The 18,615-nt window shown below is 46.1% G+C and overlaps 5 protein-coding genes and 1 non-coding gene across 6 annotated transcripts; 2 read left to right on the forward strand and 4 right to left on the reverse strand.

Annotated features, from left to right (window-relative positions):
• Window positions 1-299: 299 nt before the first annotated feature.
• On the reverse strand, window positions 300-2,318 carry LOC112341148 (pentatricopeptide repeat-containing protein At4g02750-like). Its single transcript, XM_024660779.1, has one exon. It carries the CDS (start codon window positions 2,316-2,318, stop codon window positions 300-302), a length of 2,019 nt encoding a protein of 672 aa, XP_024516547.1.
• Window position 2,319: 1 nt separating this feature from the next.
• LOC9643191 (pathogenesis-related protein PR-4) lies at window positions 2,320-2,845 on the reverse strand. The gene is made up of 2 exons (XM_024660786.1): window positions 2,591-2,845; window positions 2,320-2,528 (listed from the first exon to the last, which is right to left on the reverse strand). Exons 1-2 carry the CDS (start codon window positions 2,843-2,845, stop codon window positions 2,364-2,366), a joined length of 420 nt encoding a protein of 139 aa, XP_024516554.1. The 3' UTR covers window positions 2,320-2,363.
• Window positions 2,846-2,972: 127 nt separating this feature from the next.
• Window positions 2,973-4,825, reverse strand: LOC112342475. Its single transcript, XM_024664374.1, has 2 exons — window positions 4,653-4,825; window positions 2,973-4,284 (listed from the first exon to the last, which is right to left on the reverse strand). Exon 2 carries the CDS (start codon window positions 4,227-4,229, stop codon window positions 3,114-3,116), a length of 1,116 nt encoding a protein of 371 aa, XP_024520142.1. The 5' UTR covers window positions 4,230-4,284; window positions 4,653-4,825; the 3' UTR covers window positions 2,973-3,113.
• On the reverse strand, window positions 4,497-13,463 carry LOC9643194. Its single transcript, XM_024660793.1, is given in 38 exon segments — window positions 4,497-5,106; window positions 5,169-5,815; window positions 5,863-6,015; window positions 6,065-6,495; window positions 6,551-6,679; window positions 6,729-6,800; window positions 6,853-6,924; window positions 6,980-7,048; window positions 7,102-7,173; window positions 7,224-7,295; window positions 7,347-7,418; window positions 7,484-7,651; window positions 7,707-7,778; window positions 7,830-7,904; window positions 7,979-8,050; window positions 8,110-8,230; window positions 8,301-8,446; window positions 8,504-8,602; window positions 9,368-9,834; window positions 9,895-10,118; window positions 10,186-10,402; window positions 10,450-10,586; window positions 10,637-10,789; window positions 10,842-11,311; window positions 11,361-11,489; window positions 11,541-11,612; window positions 11,663-11,737; window positions 11,786-11,854; window positions 11,906-11,977; window positions 12,031-12,102; window positions 12,158-12,229; window positions 12,284-12,451; window positions 12,507-12,578; window positions 12,633-12,707; window positions 12,763-12,834; window positions 12,884-13,010; window positions 13,102-13,209; window positions 13,299-13,463. Coding segments are annotated over 37 exon segments (5,826 nt in total). The 5' UTR covers window positions 13,190-13,209; window positions 13,299-13,463; the 3' UTR covers window positions 4,497-4,653.
• TRNAM-CAU lies at window positions 9,085-9,169 on the forward strand. Its single transcript is given in 2 exon segments — window positions 9,085-9,122; window positions 9,134-9,169. It is a non-coding gene; the product is annotated as a tRNA-Met (tRNA).
• A 67-nt stretch (window positions 13,464-13,530) lies between the features above and the next one.
• LOC9643195 (probable leucine-rich repeat receptor-like protein kinase At5g49770) lies at window positions 13,531-18,319 on the forward strand. Its single transcript, XM_024664366.1, has 18 exons — window positions 13,531-13,909; window positions 14,133-14,256; window positions 14,314-14,385; window positions 14,489-14,563; window positions 14,631-14,702; window positions 14,774-14,938; window positions 15,016-15,087; window positions 15,146-15,217; window positions 15,271-15,342; window positions 15,407-15,472; window positions 15,564-15,635; window positions 15,703-15,771; window positions 15,823-15,957; window positions 16,023-16,495; window positions 16,557-16,706; window positions 16,812-17,171; window positions 17,232-17,467; window positions 17,642-18,319. Exons 1-18 carry the CDS (start codon window positions 13,822-13,824, stop codon window positions 18,110-18,112), a joined length of 2,844 nt encoding a protein of 947 aa, XP_024520134.1. The 5' UTR covers window positions 13,531-13,821; the 3' UTR covers window positions 18,113-18,319.
• Window positions 18,320-18,615: the final 296 nt, after the last annotated feature.

The raw sequence follows: 18,615 nt of genomic DNA on the forward strand, positions 1-18,615 counted from the left end.
AAGCATGAGACTAGTGGATGCAAAAATGTAAATTAGATTAATCGAGACAATGGCTTCTAGAGTTATGGTTCCCCATAGTGCTTCTCAGCTAGGCGCTATGGACAAAGTCATTCAACACAATGGTCATAGCTATAAAGCCTATTGCTCACTATGACCAAGCACTACCTTCTTTCTCTTTCTCTTTGTATTTAGTTTCCACCGACACCGAGCCTTTAGTGCAAGATCACGGTAGGAGAATCTTCTCTGATTGGAGCTATATATATTGCTACTGTGATGCCAACTCAAAACAGAAGGACTGATCAGCCCACAATTGCATCTGTAAGAAGCAAATAAGGAGCGGCATTGTCTGGATCAAGCGAAGCCGCCCTCTCAGCCGCAGAAGAACCAAACTTTTGCCGGTGATCGACGCCTGTTCTCCAAGTGTTTAAGAAGCTCGTCCAAGCCACGGCACCAGGGGTGTAAGGCATGCTTGCGATGAGCTCCTCGGCCTCCCCAATCCTCCCAGCACGCCCCAAAACATCCACCAGGCACTCGTAGTGATCCACCACCGCCGCCAGCCCACGATCAAAGCCCATGGATCTCAAGTAGCTCTTGCTCTTCTCAACCAGCCCGGCATGGCTACACGCAGCTAGAACACTGATGAAAGTTATCTCGCTCGTGTCAACGCCCTCCACGTCCATGGTCTTGAGAAGCTCCAGAGCCTCCATGTTTCGGCCGTTTTGCGCGTAAACCGCGATCATCCCATTCCAGGAGATGGTGTTTCTGTGCGGGATTGTGTCAAAGACGTGCCTGGCTCGCCCGAGGTGGCCACACCGCCCATACATGTTGACCAGGGCGCTGACCACGACCACGTTTGACTGCTGGCCGGAGTCAACGGCCCTCGCGTGGACGTGCTGACCAGCGGCGGCGCTCCCCAGCGTCCCGCATGCCTCCAGAACGATAGGAAACGTTGTTGACTCAAGGTCAATGACCCGTTGACACATGGTCAAGAAGAGCTGAATGGCGTCCTTGCATTGACCGTTCTGGGCATATGCCTGGATCATAGCGTTCCATGAGACAACGTCGTGAAAAGGCATTTTGTCGAAGAATATTTTAGCTTGTTCGAGATGACCGCGCTCGCCATACATTGTGATCATCGTGTTCCATGAGATGGAGTTGGGCTCTGGTATGACGGTGAAAATTTCGTAGGATTCTTCAAGATGGCCTCTTTGGGCATAAGCTTGCAACAAAGCGTTCCAAGAAACAGTGTTTCTCTGCGGCATTCTGCTGAACATCTCCTTAGCTTTTTCAGGGAGCCCGCTTTCGCCGTAAGCGGTGATCATGGCATTGAAGGATACAATGTTTCTTTGGGGCATTTTTTCGAACAGCTCTTGTGCCGTCTCGAGGTCCCCGTTTTGGGCGTGTGCAGCAACAATGCAGGTCCACGAGAAGACATCACCATCTGGAGATTCTTCAAACGTTTTCATGGCCTTTTCCGTATCCCCGTTTTGAAAGTAGGCTGTGATCATCACATTCCAGGAAGTGACATCGTTTTCTGGCATTTGATCAAAGAGCTCTTTAGCTTCACTGACATAGCCGTGCTGAGAATATGCCGTCATCAGCATGTTCCAGGAGAAGGAATCTCTCTCGGGCATGACATCAAACGCCTGCTTAGACTTTTCAAGATGCCCAGTCACGGCATATACTCTTACAATGCTTGTCCACGTCACAATGTCGTGCTGCGGCATCTCGTGGAACAAAAGCAGAACCTCCTCGACATTCCCTGCTTGGACGTTTGCCTGAAGCATGAGATTCCACGACAAGACGTTTTTCTCTGGCATATTGTCAAAGAGTTGTTTAGATTCCTCAAGATGCCCACTAAGTGCATATGCAGCTAATAAAGAATTCCAGGATACTGAGTTCCACTCTGGCATTCTCTCGAATATAATCTTCGCCTCGTCCAATTGATCGTTTTGGCAGAATGCCGTCAATATTGCGGTCCACGACACAATGTCCCAGACCGGCATGCTCAAAAACACACGCTTAGCATCGGAAATATGCCCATTATGGGCATACGCCGTAAGAAGGATGTTCCAGGAGAAAAGATTCGGCCCGTGCATGCTCTCAAACGCCTGACTAGCATCCTTGGTGCTACCACATTTTCCATACATTTCGATTATCAGATTCCCGAGGTATCTATTCCGGCAGTACTTGCCACACAAAACTCGAGCATGGATCTTCTTGGCTTCGGAAAGGTTCCTTGAGATTCCCTGTGATTTGAGCAGCGACGCTAGGCTTTGGATCTCTGCAAGACTAGAATTCTCCCGGGAAAGTTGCATATAACAAAAAACCGGGAAATTTTAAAGAATGAAAATCCAAAAGGATTAACAACTAAAGGAGGTGTACGATGTGTACAAATGCCCTGACGCATATCCCCCGCCATCGGTGTCAATCGTGTTGAAAGCATCCGTCTCTAAATCCAAGCCTCCATTGCTGCTCTGATCCAAAACTCTCACCACGACGTGAGCTCCAGTGGCAGTATTCGTCACCTTCAAACGAAAAAAAAATGAGATTGAGGAGATCCAAAGTTCTGATACTATAACTTTACTACCTCTAGACATTGTCCACACATTTGGGGACCCATTCCCAGTGAAGCATCCATCGCAGTCCATTTGTACTGAGATCTCCAAGAGAGTGGCTGATGCGCGCTATAAGTTGCGCAGTAGAGGCCATCTAGCTGATAATTTTTGGCTGCTGGATCATACTGGTTGTACGTTGTGTAGACTTGAGCCTGCCCTCTCGGGGCCAGGAGAAACAATGAGAGAAAAAGGATTGCTTCAAGGAAATGTGAGGAGAGTGCTGCCATGGAGAAGATTTGGAAATTTGCTTCTTCTGTTTGCACGGATGTTGTCTCGGTTTATATTGGAGATCACATTTGTAAGCTAGCGAAATAAAAAAAGCTCGATCTCGAGGGTTTTGTAACTTATGTTGTATTTGCTGGAACTATTGCTTATATTAATGCCCCCAACGTATTAAAGAAATAAAGTTATCCCAAGCTCTTCTTTGTCTACAAGGCACCGTTTGAAGAATATAATGCTTATGCTTTTCTAACACCACCTTTCTTTACCAATTGACTAGCGGTCGCTAAAAGGATATAAGCTCGAGTAGCTCTGATTTACGTGATGCTGATGAGCCACTGGAGCGAAGCCCTTCCCCGGCGCTATCACTGGATTCACTACTGCCGCTGGCGCTGGGCTCCCCACAGCTTGGCGAGCATGGACTAGAGGCGAGTCCCGGAATCTGGAAGGAGACATGGCTGCCCGAGCACTGCGAGGAGAGTCGTCGAGAAGAGCCGAGTTCCGGGTCGGGCTCCTGGATCCCGACCGTGGCTGCTGCTCGGAGAAATGCTGCTGCCTTGCAATGCTGATAGCACTTCCTTCCGGAGGCGAGCGAAACACTGCAGTCACGGAGGCTTGATCCGGCACGAACGGGGTCGAGGAGAGTGGGATGCAAGCCGGCGGTAGTCTCTGCGGGGACATGGAGCGAGCGACGGGAGTGAAGTGGAACTCGTGGTTGCCGAAAAGAATGGCGGCCTCGTCGTCTACGTCCAGAGACTCCGGAAGTTTGCTCGCGTCCACCCCCTGGAAAGCTGCGGCAACGTCCATCCCTGGTCCTAGATTATCCCTGGCGGCTCTCATCGCTGGCACGAGTGGAACTCCGATCCCGTTGAGAGCATCGATGAACTGCTGATCCGAGCTTCTTCCAGTCGCCGAGTGGTGGTCACCAAAGTTATCTCCACTGCTTTGCTGCTGGAAGAGAAACACTCGCAGCCGAGCAGCTGGATCTCTTTGCATCAACCTGTCGTACTCTTCCATCATGTTGTCCAGGTCTTCGTCGGACTTTACCGAAACCAGCGCGTCTAGATCCTCACCTGGGAGCTGGTACTTGAGCAGCATGGATTTCCCGGTCAGCTTTCGCAACTTTTGGAGGAGCTCGCGCAGAGTGATGGCTCTGTCCACGACGACTATCCGGGTCTCTCCACCCATGTATCTCAGCTGGCTGTCATTGGGCCGAGGAAGGATCTTTCCACCATAGCTACACATGAGCTTGACTCGGATGTTGCTTATCTCGTCGGACTTTGTGGAGGAATCTGACCTGGGAGACGAAGCAGCGACTCCAGGAGAAGGAGAAAGCTGCCATAGCTGCGAGCCTTGTCCGGAATCGCCCTCGAGCTTCTCCGAGTGACCCATCTAAGTCTAGAAAACTTGACCTTGCTCAATCCTCCTTTCTTCCGTCGTTCCATTCCTGCACACACAGAACCATAGCTCTTGTCAGCTCCCTCATGATCGAAGAGAAAGGAATAAAAAAGGAAGAAGAAAACACTCCAAAAGAGAATGCACCCCACCAAAAAAATTGACAAAGGAAGACAAAGCATCAGCATCCTACATTGTTTGCATCCCGACACTTTCTGAGAGAGCAATCTAAAATAAGAAGACTCACCCATTTGTTCGTGTCCATTGAAACCTTACCAAGAGGGCCTCTTCTTATTACCATGCTCTTCAACCTACCTAGGAAAAAAAACTGGTTTTTTACAACTCAGGATATAAAACACTGGATGGTACATCCGCAAGAAACTCATCAGCCCAAAGGAACCAAAAGTAAACAAAACTTACTTCACTTTGGTTCCACTACTTGAGGAAATCTGCCACTGTACTGGAAGGATGAATCGTCAGACCTGAGAGACTTGGTATCGCTGTACAAGGGGCTGGCTCGCGCCTCCCTTGTGAATCCAGAGCTGGAGATGTGTGACAGTAAAATCTCGAGCTCCTTGACAACTTCGTTCATGGTTGGCCGGTTGCTAGCAGACTCGTCGACGCAGCTCAAGGCTATCTCCAAGAACTTGTCAAGATCCTCTCGAGGATAGTCTCTGAGGTATGGATCCAGCAACGGTAGAAGATAAGAGAGGCCTCCTCTGTCGAGAGCTGCTTTTACTTCGCGAACGATGTATCTACCATGCTCGATTGGCTGCTTGGCTGTGATAAGCTCCAAGAGAACAACTCCAAAGCTGTACACGTCGCTTTTCTCTGTAAGCTGCTGTGTCATATAATACTCTGGATCCAAGTATCCCTGGAAAAGTATGGAGGAAAGTGAGAACAAATGTAGGTGCAAAACAGTATGATCGATCTTACCAGAGTTCCTTTCACTTGTGTCGAAACATGGCCTTTGCCATCTGTTTGTGGAACAAGCTTGGACAGCCCAAAGTCAGCGACCTTGGCAACGAACTTTTCATCCAAAAGGATGTTGCTTGATTTTATATCCCTGTGAATAATTGGTGGATTTGCAAGCTCGTGCAGATAAGATATTCCTTTAGCAGACCCCACAGCAATTTCCAGTCTCTTCCTCCAGCTGAGCATTTCCATCCGGTCTGTGAAAAGAAAAAAGTTGACGCGTCTTTAGAAATCACTTTGCTATGTACCTGGCAGGTGCTCTCTTATTGTTCCATTCGGCATGTACTCGTAGACCAGCATTTGCTCTCCACTCTCGTAGCAAAAGCCGATAAGTCCGACAAGGTTCCTGTGGTGTACGCGAGATAACAGCTCAATCTCGTTCTTAAACTCGCCTGCGCCTTGCAATGACCCTTCTTGAGCTCTTTTTATCGCAACCTCCTCTCCAGTCGACAAAGTTCCTTTGTAAACTTTCCCATACCCGCCAGATCCTATCTCACTGCTGCTGATGAAATTATTCGTAGCTTTCTTCAGCTCCGCAATGGAAAAGAATCGAGCTCCCTTAAGTTGTGGAGCAGTGCCGCTGTCTTTTCCACGGCTTCCCCAAGATGCTGTTCACAAGGCATGATTAGCAAGGAAATCTTTAGTCTGCACTTACCAAAAGGATTGGAAACTATGGCCTTGTCTGCTCTTCTCTTCTGCTTATATGCATAGATCCCGATGAATATCACGATGATGGCGGCAAGCAGAACAGCAACAATAATTCCCACGACGACAGCAGTACTGATCCCATGCTTTTCTCCCTCTTCGCCTATAAAGTTCACGAGAAGACTTAGTATGTTGGAGAGAGAAAGTATTACCTATCGGGGGGGGTCGGACGATCAGCGAGTATGGACCAAAGTAGTCCAAGTTAAGCTGGTGCATACTGATCTGGCTGTATATAAATGAAGCGCTGTCTCTGCTCACACGAAGCTGTATAAAAACTTCAACCAGCAGCCTTTTGTCGCTCGTGAAGTTTGCAGTGTCCACCCAGACTTGGTCGGGAGACAAACTGAGTCCATCATAGAGCGACTTCCTGAGAATGTTGGCCCTGTCTGTGGTCATACTTGAAAAAGTCGGGGCATTGAACTGGAATCTGAAGTTGAGCGGCAAACCGCAGGAGCACGTATTGGGATTTAGCGCCTGTTGACCAGAGCAGGAATTTGCGCAGGTAACATTTTCTTTCCATGGTTTGCTTGCACATACTACATCGGACAGCCTACCGCCATCACAAACTGGATTCCCTGCCAGGCTGCAGCAACATTTCACCACAATAAGATGAATGACATGCTGGAACAGACGCTTACGAAAGAGTAAACACGCCACTCCCGATGTTCAGGTTTGTGATCTTATTGTTATCCAGCTGGACCTTAACAAGGGATGGTGAAGCACCCGTGAAATCTACCGTCCCATTTATGCTGTTGTCAGTCAAGGAGCTGTGAAGATGTGATTAGTTTCCGTGGATATTTAGTGTAATATACTTACACAGACTCCAACCTAGCGAACTGAAAGAACCCGTCTGGAATGGGACCAATCAAGTTGCCATCGTTGATTTCTCTGCAGATTAAGAGATGTTAAGTTCAAACAAAAACTAACAAAATTCACCTACATTGTCTGGAGTCCAGTCAAGCCTGCAAATGATGGAACTGGCTGAGGAGAAAAGGAGTTGTTTCCAACGCTTCTGTTATGCATACACACATGCATCAGGTCAAGTCCAAGTTAAGAAGAAATATTACATTAGTTGGAGAGCTTTCAACCCGCTTAGATCAGGTAACGTTCCAGTAAAAGCGTTATCATTGGTGTTTCTGTAAATGAAACAAAACTTGAGTGCACAGTAGTAACTATATTAGCTATTTACATTTCAAAGAGGGTTGATATCCACCCCAAACTGCTCGGCAGTGATCCAGTAAATTGATTTTTGTCAAGTCTCCTGAAAATACACTATTACACGAGATCGTATTCTAGCTATCAACGACTTACATAATGGTCAGCTTGGAAAAGTTTCCAATTTCATCGGGAACTTCTCCAGAGAAGCCGTTATTGTCCAGTAACCTGAAGGACAACAGGTCCAAAAACCTCCAAGAAAATGAGAAAGATACGTACAAGTGCTTGAGTTCAGGTAAGAAACATATTTCTGGCGGAATGGAACCTGTGAACTTGTTACTGTTCAAGTGGCTACAAAAAAATAAATAAAAATAAACACAAAGTTAGAAGGTACACTAACACGCACGGTCTCTTACAAGTGAACTGCCGCTGTCAAGTTATCAAGCCCAATGTTTTGAGAGTTTCCAGATGAGACAGGCAGTGGGCCAGCGATTTGATTTTGTGCCAGATCAAACCAGTAGACTGACGAAAGCCTTCCCAGTTCTGGAGGAATCACACCGCTTAACTTATTCATGTTCAAGGCCCTGGGAAGGTTTTTTACGGTGTTAAATCAACGAGAGCGAGATGAAACAAGCTTACAAAAATCTGAGGCTCTTCAGCCCTCCAATCTCGAACGGAATATCTCCAGTGAAGCCACACGATTGCAAGTTTCTAAAGCAGATAAGCGTCAGCAAAACGGAAATGCTAACTAAAGAACTTTACAGGAATTCCAGTTTCGTCAGCTGGCCCAAAGTTTTGGGAAGAGGCCCAGTCAGGTCGGGATTAAACGACAAATCCCTGCGAACACAAAACAAGTGTGAGCTTTGTCGCTGGTGAAAGTCGAAAAGGAGAGAGAGAGAGAGAGAGCTCACAGTGTTTGGAGATTTGCAAGGTTTCCAATCGACAGTGGCAGCTGCCCGGCTATATTCATGTTGTTCAGTATCCTATAAAAGAAAAGAATATCCTATAGATCGAAGAAGACATGGAAGAAAGACAAACTTACAACTTGGTCACGTTGTATGAATTGCACGAAACTCCAATCCACCGAGATCCACACGGATCATCACCACTCCACCGCAAATTGGCGTTGCGAAAGCCCCGTGACACGAGCCTCAGCGCAGACGCTGCGATAGAATCAATCAGCCAAGAACAATGGTCAGCACCAAACTTTTCCAGTCAGCCAAGAATGCCTACTGTCAGATTCGAACGTGGAGGGAGAAGCTCGATGGATGATGACACCAAGAACAAGAAACCACAGCGCAATCCACTCCATGGCACCGCGGCCGTGCCTATCACGGCATTTGTAACCCCAGGAGCTCGAAATTTCCAGAAAATCTGCCCTGTTCTACACGATTGATCGAGAAAGCCCTGAGTGAAATCCCCGGAGAGCTGCTTACCGCCAGAGATTGGACGGCAATGTAGCGCCGCGCATCCACGAAATCCAAGCGCTCTCTCTCTCTCTCTCACGCTCGAGAGCTCGTGTCACATCCAATTCAATTCAATGGCTGACGTGGAATAAGAACTAGCTCTGTAAATCCACGTGGCATAAGAACCAGCCGCTGGATCCTCGCTCGATTGACTCAAGCGTTATTTACAGCAATTCTGTTATTCCACTAATTGTTTTTAATACGTGGGACTTTGACCTGCTGTGGCCAGCTTGTAAACGTGTAGTTAAAAACTCTAGTTAACTATCTTAAAGTTAAAAAATCTAATTAACTATCTTAAAGTTTACATTGCATTTTCTGACTTACGACAGAAAGGGATTAAGCCCCTGTAGAAAGGTGGAGCTTATGCTTCCATGAAACACAAAAGCCAAAGATCCACTGATGATAATTTGGTCTATTTTGCCACATCAATCATCTAATCCAAGATTTAGTGTTGATATGATCAACCCTTTGAAAAGAAAAAGGTGGCCTTTTTTTCTTGATCAATCCTAAGATAAATTTGCTTAGTATGATCATGTTAAAATAAAATGTAAGGGATGGTGGCGCAGTTGGTCAGCGCGTAGGTCTCATAGCTGCTGAGAAATCCTGAGGTCGAGAGTTCGAGCCTCTCTCATCCCATTGTTTTCAAATTTGGTCTGAAAAGAAACTAACGACCAAAAAAATATCTTATTTGCAAATGGAACTCAAATAATTTGCGAATTCGTAGATTTTTCTTTTTGACTTTCTTTAGAGAAAATGCAGTTTTATTTTTGGCTTGCCACTTTTTCATTCATTACTATTATTTATATAGCAAAGAATTTTACATTTTTGCGCTACTTGGGAAGCACATTGGACTGGAAGATCCCGCTATAAGCAAACTCTGGATCGTTGCCACGCGAGAGAACGTCTGTATCGTCATACAAACTTCCATCTCTGGTTCCGCTAAACTCAAACCCATTGCCGCTAGCGTCGTTGCCGTCAATGAGGAGCAAGAGCTCGAGCTGCTTCACGACTTGGCCCATGCTTGGCCTGTTGGCCCCCGCCTCTTCGACGCACTGGAGTGCCAAGTCCACAAACTTGATGAGATCGCTCTGTGGAACGTTCTCCAGGTTGGGATCCAGTAAAGCTCCGAGAGCCGTCAAGCCACCCCTGTCCAGAGCTGTTTTCACCTCTCTCACGATGTATTTCCCGCGAGAGATCGGCTGCCGCGCTGTTAGAAGCTCCAAGAGCACCACACCGAAGCTGTAGACGTCGCTCTTCTCGGTGAGCTGCTGCGTCATGTAATACTCTGGATCGATGTATCCCTGTGTGGAAGAGAGCAATCAAAACAAAACAAAGACAAGAAAAAAGAAGTTTTTGCTTACCAGTGTTCCTTTGACTTGTGTTATAGAGGCGTGAGCCCTGTCCTCCTTTCCCAGCCCGAAGTCAGCAACCTTGGCTTTCAGATTCTCGTCGAGTAAGATGTTGCCTGACTTGATGTCTCTGTGGATGATAGAAGGACTGGCAAGTTCGTGGAGGTAAGCCAGACCTTTGGCTGAATCAAGAGCAATCTCAACGCGTTTGTTCCAGCTGAGGTGCCTTGAATTTGCTGCAAACAAGATAAGAAACCATCAAAACACATTCGAAAAAGTAAAAAAAACAGTTATGCTCGCTACCAAGATGATCTCTCAAGCTGCCGCTCGCCATGTATTCATAAACGAGCATCTGTGATCCTTGCTCGTAGGAAAATCCAATGAGCCCAACGAGGTTTCTGTGGTGCACGCGCGATAGAAGTTCGATCTCAGTCTTAAACTCGCCGCTGCCTTGCATGGATCCTTCCTCAGCTTTCTTGATTGCTACTTCTTCTCCTGTTACTAAAACACCTTTGTACACCTGGAAGAAGCAGGTTAAAATAAGTACAAGGTTTCAAAAACAGTCACCTTTCCATAGCCTCCAGAGCCAATCTCATTTGCACTGCTGAAATTATTCGTCGCCTTATTAAGTTCGTGGAGTGAGAAATATCGAGCACCTTTGAGCTTTGGTGCGCTTCCGCTTTTTCCCATTGATCCCCAAGAAGCTGTAAGTCATATTTGTTACTCGGATCCCCTAAGAGCGGCAAAAACTTACTGAATGGTTTGGATAGTGCTTTGTCTGCTCTTTTCTTCTGGAACATAGCATAAGTGACAGCCGCAACTACAGCCAGGACTACCGCAACTGCTCCAACTGAGATCCCAGCAACTGCACCTTTGCTAAGACTTGATTTTTTTGCAGCAATATTACCTGATAATGAACAAGACATCAGGACAGAAAACACTCGAGACTTGAAAATTACCTCCAAGTGCAAAAGCCGAGATGACAGAATAAGGCCCGAATTCCGCTGGAAAACTAGCATTTGTATGGAGAGCAATTCGCGTAAGTATCTTCTCAGACTCCCTGTACTCCATCTTGTCCTTTCCTTTCTCAGGAAACACATAAACTATAACTTGAAGTCGATAGCTTGACATCCATGCAGCACCTCCTACCGTCACCCGTTCCGGAGCTACGAGAGTTTGATAAGAGACGTTTGCTTTGACAGTATTCATTCTGTCCTGGCTGATGTCCGAGAAGGATGGAGCATTGAACTGGAAGATGATAGTGACAGGGAAAGCACACGAACACAGTTCCAGATTCCGGAGCTTGCCGTCGGTACAAGTGATTGAACAGGTTTGATTGGTAGAGTTCCAAGTTGGTGAGATTATTGGCGCGCAGACAGCTTGGGACAGATGAAAGCTATTGTCGCTACAAACTGGATTTCCCACCAGGCTGCATGAAACATGCTTAGGATGAAGAAAGAAAAGATTTAAACACATACGAGAGATTGAAGCTGTCAACAATGCCTATAGCTTGAGTGATCATGTTGCCGTTCAAGTTTACAGACTTTAGTCGCTTTACAGTACTCGGAAAAGTGACTGTTCCTGATAGCTGATTATTAGAAAGAGAGCTGACATAAAAGAAAAAATCTTAGACTTGATAATAAAATAGATTTCCTTACACAGATTCTAGTGCCGGAAGCGCAAAGAGGCCATCTGGAATCGTCCCATTCAGAAACCCCTTGTCAATTTTCCTTTACGAACAACAACCAGTTATTATAAAATAAAGGAAGTTGGCACTCACAATGTTTGCAAGTTTGTGAGATTTGAAATGCCCGGCGGAAACGGTTGAGGGCCATAAACGTTTTCACCCACATTTCTGAAAATTCCAACTGCATGAGTACAAAAAGGAGAAGGTTTTGCTTACAAAAGCAGTATGCCCTTCAGAGCAGAAAAATCTGGCAGAGTACCCACTAGACTGTTGTTGGCAAGGTGCCTGTAACAGTCATTCGTATCAATGAGCATCAAATTCAACACATTAACTTACAGTTCCAAAAGCTTTGGTATCTGATTGATAGTAGCGGGAATGGTACCTTGAACACGATTATTGTCAACCCTCCTGATAATAAAAATTATTGTCAGCTTTAAGCACCACCAAATAGCAAAACTTACAAAATCTCTAAAGCCGCAAAGTTTCCGTACTCCACTGGAATTTCTCCAGTGAGAGCGTTGTTTTCAACCATCCTACATCCAAAAGGTAAGTTCTGAAAGAAATTGGAAAAAGAAGGTAAGTACTAACAAGTGTCTAAGGGACTTTAGCGTCGCAAGTTCCTTAGGTAGATTTCCTGATAGTGAGTTGTTGAAGAGATGGCTATGTCGCAACAAAACGATATGAGGAAAGGACCATCAAATCAAAGCTACTTACATGTGAACAACGCTGGTGAGGTTGTCGAGGCCAATATTTTGAGGAACTGACGTAGAAACTGGCAGCGGACCAGTAAGACCATTTTGTGCGATGTCAAACCAAGTAACATTCGGGAAGCCACCAAGCTCCGGAGGAATACTTCCTGTCAATTTGTTCATGTTTAACGCACTGATAGACAACCTTTGTCAGCACCGAAAGCAGCAATTCTCTTGCTGAAGCTTACAAGAACTTCAAGTTTTTGAGAAGCCCAAGCTCTTTTGGCACTGATCCATAAAAGTTGCATCCTTGCAAACTCCTGCCAGGAATAGGTTGGTTTTAAAACGGGAGATGGAAAAAGACGGGTACTCACAAGTATTGCAAGTTTGTCAGCCGGCCGAGCTCTTTTGGAATCTCTCCTGTCAATTGTGGGTTGAAGGAAAGGTCCCTACAGTCCTTAGACAGATTAATAAGATCACGAACAACGAGAGACTGTTTCTTACAGGGCCACTAAATCGGTGAGATCTCCAATAGCGGATGACAGTGTGCCAGTTATGTCTCCTCGGTTGGAAATCCTGTCAGAAACCCAGTAAGTATGAGCCGATCTGAGAGGAAACAGCTTACAATCGTATAACCGAGTTTGTGCTGTTGTTACACACAACTCCCCGCCAGGAAGAGCCACAGGGATCATAATCCGTCCAGTTGAGCTGGGTTGATTGCCAGTTCTTGAAAAGGAGCTGCAAAGCAGCAACTGGAAGAAGAAAGAACAGAAGAGAAAAAAAAAACGAAGATGAGTCTCCAAAGAAAGAAAGAAGAAGAAAAAAAAATCCACTGAAGCTGACCATCTCGAGTATTAGTAGCTCCCAGTACGTGGAGAAGAAATCGCCCAAAAATCCACAATGCTAGTCCCAGCCTCCTCCTCCACTCCATTCCCAGCTCTCAATCACTCCCTGGAACAAGACATTTCTCACAAGCAATTCAACGCTTTCCTTACTGGTACTATCCTCTGCCAAGTCAACCTACGTGAGGACATGCTTACCCTGTCACTCACGACGCCAAGTTGATCGATTAAATCCCTGGACGACCGAGCCAGTCGCGCAATAGTGCCAGATCGAAGCGGCGCCACTGTGGATGGAAGCGACAAGCGCGTAGCACCAGCAGGGCCCCTGCCGCTCGTAGCTGCCGGCATTGCGCTATCTCTTTCCATCCCGCCCTAGCTCAATACAAAATTCTCACTCTTGGGAACGGACGGCCTGGATTTGACTGCACGGATCGACGGCATAGAATGTACTTGATTAGAAGGGGAGAAAGAGTCAAAGCGCGAGAGTTTTGTTAGCGCGCAGTGGTCAAAAGATTGGATCGTCCTTCGCAAAGCCGCGATTTGACTGGGCTGCGCAGTCATCTTCGTTCATTCAAATCCGGGTTCTGTGACTGGTTCTTTGCGAAAGTCCGTGCTAGAACACTAAATGCGCGAGCGGAGCTTGAAGGCCGGGTGGATTCCATCGCTTCGAGGTGCCCAAGAGGGATTTTTCGCCAGGTAGCCGGGAAGATTGATCAGGGACATGGGATTGGCGAGATGGGCGATTCAGATAATTCTCCTGTGGATGTTCTTGGCCTCGGTGGCCCTGGCAGTCACAAACCCAGCTGATAGTAAGTTCTTATCCTTGCTCATAGAGCTAGATTTCTCTCTCTCTCTCTCTCCTTCACTGTCTCTACTCTTCCATCTGGCCATTTTTTTCTTTGTAAATCTACTCTTCACTCTAGTACTTGCTCCAACATCCCTTGGTCTATTTCTTTTTCTCGGTTTTTCTTCTTGTTCTTGTTCTCTCTCCCTCTTTCTCTTTTTGGGGGTGATCTTACAAAAATTATATAGCCGCTGCTCTACGTGCTGTGAGAGCTGGATGGACATCCTCTAACCTTAACTGGAACGGTGATGATCCTTGCGGAGGATGGCAAGGAATAGGGTGCGAGAACGGTGGCCAGAACGTTACAAGCTTGTGAGTTCTCTAATCTCTCTAGATCACAAAGTTCTTACACACTTTTCTTCCGTCCAGGGATTTGGGGGATTTCCGGCTCGGTGGACGGCTACTCCCCGCAATAGGGGATCTCGTCAACCTTAGAACACTGTAAGTTCTTTTTTTTTAAAAACATTGATGATGATCGTGCTCACATGAGACTTCTCTCTGTCGCTCTTTTTGTTTTTTTATTTTTTTGTTTGTTCGTTTCCAGCATTCTTGCATTCAATCCTCTAATCACCGGTTTAATCCCGAGTGAACTTGGCAGATTGAGCAACTTAGAGTTCTTGTAAGTTCACTCTCGAAAAAAGCTTTATCACGAGGAAAACTAACGTACCAAATTTTCTATGAGGCAGGAGTTTGCAATCGTGTTCTTTCTCTGGAAGAATACCAGCCGAGCTTGGTCGATTGAGAAGACTTCGATTCCTGTGAGTTGCTTCTGTAAAAGTTTGCGAAGAACTGGATCTAAAAAACCCTTGGTTTCTCTTTTATGTCACAGAGGATTGAATTCAAACAGGCTAGATGGAAGCATTCCACCAGAGCTTGGTCTACTCACGAATTGCACTTGGTTTGATCTCTCAGAGAACAATCTCTCTGGTGAACTTCCGGTTTCGAGCGGTATAGCAGGAGTCGGCCTAAACAATCTAACATCCGCTATTCACTTGTAAGTTTCTCGTAAAGCTAGATCAAGACTAACATTCATTTTTCTCGTTTCTTTTTCTTTTTCCTTGTGATACATAGCCATTTAAACAACAATTCGTTCGTAGGAAGAGTCCCAGAAGAAATCTCTGTTTTGCCAAACCTCATCCACTTGTAAGCTTTTAAGTTTTGCTTTTGATCTCCCACTGCTAAAAGCTTTGGAACAATTCAGCTTGGTGGATAGTAACTCAATGAGTGGAGAAATTCCAGCAGCACTGGCAAATTTGCCTTCTCTTGAAATCTTGTAAGTTGTTCTATTGCGAGTTCTTACGTGGTTAACGACGTGAAACATTGCAGGAGGCTTGACAACAACAATTTTAGTGGCCCATTTCCAAACATTACCAGACTCAGCGGAACTTTACATGAAATGTGAGTCTTCACCTTTTTTCCTTCTTTTTCTTCTTCCTTTCCTCATGGAAGTTCTCTCCTGCAGACACATACGAAACAACAGCTTTACAAGCTTTCCGGACATTTCTTCTCTGAGCCAACTTCTCTTTGTGTGAGTAAAGCTTCAAATTCGTAAAAACAGCTATTTTCTTACTTCTTTTTTTCTTTTTTCTTCTTCGTTTCCTGTACTATGGATATTACAGGAGCATGGGACTTAACAGATTCCCTCCTCAAGCCTTGCCTTCGTTTTCAACACTCCGGAACTTGCAATCCCTGTAAGAACAAAGACGTAAAACCTCTCTGGTTGCTAACATTTTCGCGTTTTTTTCCTTTTTCCATCAGGGAGCTCGATGGATCAAACCTCTCTGGAGATCCCAGCGCCTTGTTATTGATTTCCACCCTCGAAACCTTGTAAGTTCAAACAAAAGAACCTCCAGTCCAAAGCCTAAGTTTCCTTTGCAGATCACTCGCCTCCAACAATCTAAACTCGACTCTGGATCTGGGAAACACATCACCATCTTTAACAAGCATCGATCTCGCCAACAACAGAATTCCTGAAGTATCTCGAGCTCCACCTTCATCTTCTTACTCAGTAACGTAAGCTCGCACATCCTCATTTCCAAAAGTTCTTGGATAAAGCCAATTATCTTAATTTTTCGCAGACTCGGTGGAAATCCGGCTTGCAACACGCCAAACCTTCCGAGCTACATCAACTGTTCTTCAAATGCCTTGGGTAACGAGGCCTGGAGACCACGGCAAAACTGCAGCTCCACAAACAGGATTTGTCCGAGAGAGGAGATCTTCAACGAGGCTTCGTGCACCTGCGGCATTCCATACATTTTGCGGTTCCAATTCAACGCGCCAACTTTCTCGGCCATGACAAGCGACCGTAACGAGGCTCTTCGGTCCGAGATCGCTCGAGGAACCGGAATTTTCATCGACCAAGTGTGGGTCGATAACTTCGTCTTCACGGACAACTTTCGATTCAACGCGACCGTGGCATTCTTTCCTCCCGTCGGCGTTCGCGAGTTGTCGGACCAAGTGAAGACTGATATTCTCCGGCGCTACGTTCTTCACACTATCGACCTGATCGGGTTTGATCCATACCACGTCTTTCCAATCGATCTTGGCGACGGTAAGTGCTCCGCGATCTTCCTTTTTTTCTAACGGAGTTCTAAGCTTTTGCTTTGTTTCAGTAACTATAAGAAATGGTAATGGAGGACTCTCGGCTGGAGCCATCGCTGGTATCTCTATTGGTGCGGTTTTGGTCGTGCTTCTAGTCGCTGGCTATGCGATCAGGCAAAAGTTCCGAGCAGACAAAGCCAAACAAGCTACAAATCCTTTTGGTACGTTACAAAGTCCGATAGTTTTCGCAAGGACTCGAGAAGAACTCAATAGTTCTCGGACGAACTCGATAGACTTATACTAACTTTCGTGTGGTGATCTTCCAGCTTCCTGGGGAGGTGGTGGAAAAGACAACGGGGAGGCGCCAGTGATCAAGGGAGTGAGGTCCTTCTCTTTCGCGGATCTCAAGAAAGCTACGAGCAACTTTAGCAGCAGCCACGAGATTGGAGTCGGAGGATACGGCAAAGTCTACAAAGGATTTCTTCTCACCGGTGAGGTTGTGGCGATCAAGCGAGCTCAGGCCGGATCGATGCAAGGAGCTCACGAGTTTAAGACCGAGATTGAGCTGCTTTCTCGTCTCCACCACAAGAACTTGGTCGAGCTAGTCGGGTTTTGTTTCGAGCATGGCGAGCAAATGCTCGTCTACGAGTACATGGCGGGTGGAAGCATTCATGATCATCTCATGGGTAAGTTCTTGGCGAGTTTTTTTTATTTTATCTAAGTTGGCATTTTGGTGGTTATTCCAGATCAATCCAAAGTTTTCAGCTGGAACAAGAGACTCGAGATTGCCATTGGCTCGGCTCGCGGACTCTCATATCTTCACGAGCTCGCAAATCCTCCCATTATCCACAGAGACATCAAGTCGAGCAACATTCTTCTGGACGAGATGTTCGTCGCCAAGGTCGCGGATCTGGGATTGTCTAAAGTTTCCATGGCCGACGAAGGGAAAACTCACGTCTCCACTCAAGTCAAAGGAACGCTGGTAAAGAACTCTCACCTTTTCCTCAAAGTTTCGTGTTCTTCCTCGACCAAAAATCTCGTTTTCCTTCCTGTCCATCCTCAAAATCTCTTTTTTCTTCTTGTCCTTCGATGGATCCATCCTCCCTTGAAGTTTTCTCCAGAGATCTAGCTGACCACCATCGCTTTTCTTTCGCAGGGATACTTGGATCCCGAGTACTACATGACGAACCAACTTACAGACAAGAGCGACGTCTATAGCTTTGGAGTGGTTCTTTTGGAGCTTCTAACAGCACGGCCTCCGATCGAGAATGGAAAATACGTGGTTCGAGAGATCCGGACCGCTTTGGCGCGAGGAGGCCTCGAGGAGGTAATCCCTTTGCTGGATTCCTCGCTCGAGGGCTACTCGGCGAGAGATTTGAAGAGATACTTGAGCTTGGCGATGGCGTGCGTGGAGGAAGCAGCGGCGCAAAGGCCCAGCATGAACGACATTGTCAAGGAGCTGGAATCGCTGCTGGGATCATCTGGCGGATTCAGAGGTAGCAGCGTCGGTGGAGGGGAATTTCACGCTATCAGCCTCTACGATGACGATTCTGTGGCTCTATCATCCGCCGGAGCGTTCGAATATAGCGGCGGCTATCACATCTCAAGCAAAGTAGAGCCCAAGTGATCCAGTCACATTTTTCAAATTGGACGGTAGAGATCGACAGCTTAGTTCAATGGACGGATCGGATGACACTTTCGCGAAGAACCCCAAAAAGAGGGCCATGGCTAAGCTTCGGCTGTTGTGCAGCTTCAGGGCTTGGTTAGACTGCTGTTGCTGCTGCTGTAACATACGAATTTTGTATAGGTTGAAATACATTGAGAACTTTCACTATTTTGATCTTTACAAATTTGTAAAATACATATGTGTTCATATGAAATATCATAAATCACGTAACAAATGTAGCATTCACCTCCTAATGAACAAGATCTTGCTCCTAAGACTAAAGGAGGAGTATTAATTAAAATATAACTTTTCACTTCTATTAAACATTGTAAACAACAATGGGATCACTAGAGAATCCCTTTGTTGATATTATTCTCTTGTTAAGATTCTTTAAAGCTTACCAAGTAATTCATAAATACTATATAAAGATTGAGAGGTTAATGTATTAATGATAACAATATGAA

This window comes from Selaginella moellendorffii, unplaced genomic scaffold (assembly GCF_000143415.4).
Source record: "Selaginella moellendorffii unplaced genomic scaffold, v1.0 SELMOscaffold_2, whole genome shotgun sequence".
NCBI classification, from domain to species: Eukaryota; Viridiplantae; Streptophyta; class Lycopodiopsida; order Selaginellales; family Selaginellaceae; genus Selaginella; species Selaginella moellendorffii.

Coding starts and splice junctions, on each gene's coding strand:
- LOC112341148 (XM_024660779.1), bottom strand. CDS start 2,318: ATGCAACTTTCCCGGGAGAATTCTAGTCTTGCAGAGATCCAAAGCCTA.
- LOC9643191 (XM_024660786.1), bottom strand. CDS start 2,845: ATGGCAGCACTCTCCTCACATTTCCTTGAAGCAATCCTTTTTCTCTCA. Junction 2,529..2,590: donor TGTGTGGACAATGTCTAGAG/GTAGTAAAGTTA, acceptor TTTCGTTTGAAG/GTGACGAATACTGCCACTGG.
- LOC9643195 (XM_024664366.1), top strand. CDS start 13,822: ATGGGATTGGCGAGATGGGCGATTCAGATAATTCTCCTGTGGATGTTC. Junction 15,343..15,406: donor AGCGGAACTTTACATGAAAT/GTGAGTCTTCAC, acceptor TCTCTCCTGCAG/ACACATACGAAACAACAGCT. Junction 15,636..15,702: donor CTCCGGAACTTGCAATCCCT/GTAAGAACAAAG, acceptor TTTTTCCATCAG/GGAGCTCGATGGATCAAACC.
- LOC112342475 (XM_024664374.1), bottom strand. CDS start 4,229: ATGGGTCACTCGGAGAAGCTCGAGGGCGATTCCGGACAAGGCTCGCAG.